General features: G+C 44.8%; 1 protein-coding gene across 1 annotated transcript; it reads left to right on the top strand.

Annotated features, from left to right (window-relative positions):
• The first annotated feature begins 397 nt into the window (after positions 1-397).
• Positions 398-2,019, top strand: LOC102195965 (5-hydroxytryptamine receptor 1B). The gene has a single exon (XM_005732740.1). It carries the CDS (start codon positions 727-729, stop codon positions 1,876-1,878), a length of 1,152 nt encoding a protein of 383 aa, XP_005732797.1. The 5' UTR covers positions 398-726; the 3' UTR covers positions 1,879-2,019.
• The last annotated feature ends 2,838 nt before the right edge of the window (positions 2,020-4,857 follow it).

Genomic DNA, 4,857 nt, shown 5'->3' with positions numbered 1-4,857 from the left:
AAAGTGGCTATTTCATTTTTGAGATAGAGCCTCTAGTGTTGGAGTTATGAACAGTGTGACAACTTACCCGTGTGACAACTTACCCCGCTCTCCCCTACATAGCACCTTGAGGCAACTGTTGTTGAACTGAATACCTCCCAAACCTATAAATATGTGATGCTTTAAATTGATTCTTGCGTCTTCGTTGCTCACAGACTCTTTGGTTGAGATGTAAAAGAATAGAACATTTTCGGGGGAAAATATTTGCAAGGGTCCTTTAACCATCTGAGATTTTAAAAAAAAAGAAGGGGAGGGAGAGGGAGAGAGAGAGAGAGAGAGAGAGAGAGATAGGCGTGCGGTGCGTTGGCAGTATAAAACCTGGAGTCAGACTTGAGCAGCTCTGAACTTGTGAGGAGAGCTGAACGCGGATGAAACTCCCGCTTTCTTGTTTTATACTGAAAAAAAAAAAGAGTCCAATATGAGAGAAAATGACCGGAGAATGATGGAGAGGCCGCCCTCTGAGCCTTCTAATTCTCAGCTGCTGGATATTTAAGTTGATCAGAGAGTTTTTATGTTAAACATGCCGCGGGTGACGCGAACAGGATGAAGAGGAGGAGGCAGAAATGTGTCGGATAAGTGCTGGAGATGGAGACGAGAAACGCGCGCGGTGGATGAATATCTGAGGGGCTTCGGAGCGGTCTCCTTTGCGCTCGATGACAGCGGGGTCTGACCGGGGAAGGTGGAGGGATGGAGAATGCCAGTCAGCTTAAACCGACTCCTGCCATCTACGGAGAGCTGCTAAACATCTCGACCAACGACACCCATGCCAATTTCACGGCGAAAGCGGAGCCCAAGGACAGTAATGTGGCTCTCCAGGCGGGTCTGGCCGTCACCTTAGCGCTCATAACTTTGGCCACGACGCTTTCAAACGCGTTCGTCATCGCCACCATTTACCAGTCCCGCAAACTGCACACGCCGGCAAACTTTCTAATCGCGTCGCTGGCGGTCACGGACCTACTGGTGTCTATCCTGGTGATGCCCATCAGCGCGCTGTACACGGTGAGCCAGACATGGACGCTGGGGCAGGTGGTCTGCGACATCTGGCTGTCCTCGGATATCACGTGCTGCACCGCGTCCATCCTGCACCTGTGCGTAATTGCGCTGGACCGCTACTGGGCCATCACGGACGCGGTGGAGTACTCCAAGAAGCGCACGCCGGCGCGCGCAGCCGGGATGATCGCCACCGCCTGGGTGATTGCCATCTCCATCTCTCTGCCGCCGTTCTTCTGGCGCCAGGTGAAGGCGGAGGAGGTGACGAGCTGCAACGTGAACACCGACCACATTTTTTACACCATCTACTCCACTTTCGGCGCGTTCTACATCCCCACGCTGCTGCTCATCGCCCTGTACGGGAGGATATACGTGGAAGCCCGGAAGCGCATCCTGAAGCAGGCGCACAGCAAGCCCGGGAAGAGACTCACCTCTGCGCACCTGATCACCAACTCCCCCGGCTCGGTGGCGTCCACCACGTCCCTGAACTACGGGACCAACGACTCCTCCTCCTGTGACACTACCTCGTCCGCGAACGTGAGCCAAGTCAAAGTCACTGTGTCCGACGCGCTGCTGGAGAAGAAGCGCATCTCGGCCGCCAGGGAGAAGAAGGCGACCAAAACTTTGGGAATAATCCTCGGAGCCTACATCATCTGCTGGCTGCCGTTTTTCATTTACACTCTTTTAGTGCCTCTGTGCGATTCCTGCTTCCACCCGGAGCTATTTGACATTTTCACCTGGCTCGGTTACCTCAACTCCTTAATCAACCCCATCATTTACACCATGTCCAACGAGGACTTCAAGCAGGCCTTCCACAAACTGATACGGTTCAGATGCTTCAGGGCGTGAAGGACGATGCCAGCCATGATTTTACCCCGCCCCCAACACACACACACACACACACACACACACACACACACACACACACACACACACCTCCTTCAAGCTCCCATCTGTAAAATACCAGGATTGAGTCAAACCCGACATTGATCCCCCCCCCCCTCCCCAATCCCCCTCCCCTTCTCCTAAAGTTGCCATCACCCAAAGCCAGATTTCTTTATGGCACAGTGGCTCCAGAGGGAGCGTCTGCCTGATAGGTGGTGCAGGTGGTGGACATGGACCTGCCTCCCGGCCTGTGCTGCTATTGAGGATGTTGGTGCAGATGAGAGGTGTCAGTGAGTGTAAGGCGTGTGACTTGTTTGGTGATTGTATTGCTATAAAGACTCAGAGAAAGCTCCCCCTTCCCCATACAGGGGCCACCCCCCGCCTGTATGTGCTGCACTTGGCTGCAGCATACAGACTCACTTTGCCATAAGAGTTTGACAGCCAGCCTCAGTTGGCTCGTAAGCACAAACAGCTTAAGACTAAGCTATCATGAGCCCGAAGGGCAAAAAATAAGATTTGTGTTTCATTTTCCTGTCAATAAGGGGAAATACCGGTGCCTACAACATGTTTAGTTCAGTTCTTCAGATGTGCCTGGCCCTAACGGGGGCAAAGGCATGATTTTAGTTTGTGGGAAAAGATCCAAATTTGGTTTATTCTTGTGGCCAGTGTGTGTATTTCTGTTTCTTTTTCTTGCTGTGGCTGATGTTCACCTTTAACCATGGCTCAGAACTGAGTGTAATTGTATGAATCTGTATGCATCAGTGTGATTTTTACATTAATTTGTCAAAAAAAGAGGCTGGATTTTGCTTGGTCATACTGTAAAATAGTGCTAATCTCAGAGAGAGGGAGGAGCCGGTACTGTAAAACCCAACCTATCTACCAGAGCTCTCTAAAGATGCATTCCTAAGTGTTGATGTTTGCTTTAATGTGCCGTCTCATATCAGACTCAAACAATTCAGATCTGACTCTAACGGCTGCTGATGCAGACTCCCATCTCTTGGCATTTGTGTCTTCCACACCTCAAAAGTTGTGCAAATTTATTTATTTTTAAAAAGCTGGAAAATGTCACGATATTCTGATCAAAATCACATGTTAAATGTCAGGCTGTAGCTGCTGCTGCTGATCCCTTAAAAGAACATTTCAAGGGAAAAAATCTTTAAAAAAAAATCTGTTTGCTTGCAGCTTCTAAAAAAATGTAAAAAATCATTTTATGGATTAAAAAAAAAAAGCCACACATGTGCAGGACCATAGCAGAGGCAGTGAGGTGATGGGCTTGGTTTTGTTAGGGCTGCTCTACTGTGACTGTGTGGTGTACTAGTTATTCACCCAACGCGGGAGAGAACGCCTAATTTAAGGCCAACAGGAGAGATAAAAACCCTGCCTGATGGTCTCAGGCCTGGATCAATCAGGAAGGGCATCCAAATCAAGCATGTAGTGACTCATTAGCAAACAAGGGAACAGCTGAAAGGATGGTTCAAATCCTCTGGAATGACAGTGGATTTTTCACCCTTTAACTTTAAATTCAGCTGAATAAATGAAATAACTACAGTTTTAGCGTGATGGCAACTTTGGCTTTTTTGCAGGGTAAAAGTAAAGGAAAATTGACTGTGAATCTGATTTATTTTATCTTCATTATATACGCTTCGTAACAGGAAGCTGAACTTGTCCAAGAAATTAAGATCCAACTTAACTGCACAGTCTTAGGTGTCATTTCTTGGAGTTCTGTTTGTACAGTTATATCCAGTTTACACACTGGTTAGTTTTTAAAGCTTATTCTGTTCAGTTTGGGCCAACAACATATGACATTCAAGTGATTTACAGTATTTTACCATATTTTAGACTTGAAATTAACAAATTATTTATTATAAATTAGCAAATACAATTTAAAAATTAAATATATAAAAGGTAAAACGTTTTGTTTGTTTGTTTTAAAAAAAAAAGAATGGATTATTATTTACTGAGTTGCATTTGACTCTTAATTTGACCTGTGTTTGTAAAATTTCCAGCGATGCCCTGAACATATATAATCCCAGAAAGCAGGTTGGAACCATGTCCAGGTAATTTATGGAAAATGTTAAATGGTTACTGGATTTCTGCCCTAGGGCTAAAGGAAAAGGTTAAGGCTACTCTCAAGACGAGACATCCAAATATTTATCGTCACACTCATACAATGCTGTCAGACAGTTTTTCCCTCCTATTAGTTCAGGAGCAGCTACAGCAACACTAAAGAGTCTGAAGTAACACGTAGAAATAAATAAACAGTTTGGAGAGGAAGGTGAGTTTCTAATATTGTACTAGCCTTGTAAAAATTCACAAATTTCACAAAGAAATTTCACAAAAATCTAAATTTTCACTTAAAATGAAAAATTTCCTCACAAATGTGTTCGGCTTTATAATCTACAATTCTGCCACTTCTGTCTTTGAAAAGAAGATTTTCTCTTTTTTTTTTTTTTCTTACCCTCAATGGTCCGTATGCGCCCCCGTAGCTACAGAGATCTAGCAGATCTTCAGACTTTGATGTGAAGTCAGGAGGTGATAATATTAGCTTAACTTAGCATAAACATTGAACTCAAAGGAGAAACAGCTAGCATCACATCTCTTTTACTCAAATCTAGAGAGAGTACGCCAGCTTTAAAGGTGAAAGGTCGTGGGCTAGCTTTCTCTCCTTGGTTTATGCTTTTGCGCTAAGCTAAGATAGGCTAAGCAGGTGCTGACATACAAAAGAAAGAATGGTATTGATATATCTCACATAGAAAGCTGTATATTATATATTAAACTTTTCCATCAAAATTAAAAGGCTGAATTTTCTACTCATCATAAAGGTGACCTATTCTGCTTCTACCTAACCCCATATTTTTATTTTGAGACTCCACGAGAGTAACTTTGGATAAATCCTGGTTCAAAATAATCCTTATTAAGCTCATACTGGCCCTTAAATAGTCC

Source organism: Pundamilia nyererei, unplaced genomic scaffold (assembly GCF_000239375.1).
Source record: "Pundamilia nyererei isolate P.nyererei 1_Seehausen unplaced genomic scaffold, PunNye1.0 scaffold00048, whole genome shotgun sequence".
NCBI lineage: Eukaryota > Metazoa > Chordata > Actinopteri > Cichliformes > Cichlidae > Pundamilia > Pundamilia nyererei.
This window is presented reverse-complemented; position numbering and strand designations above follow the sequence as displayed.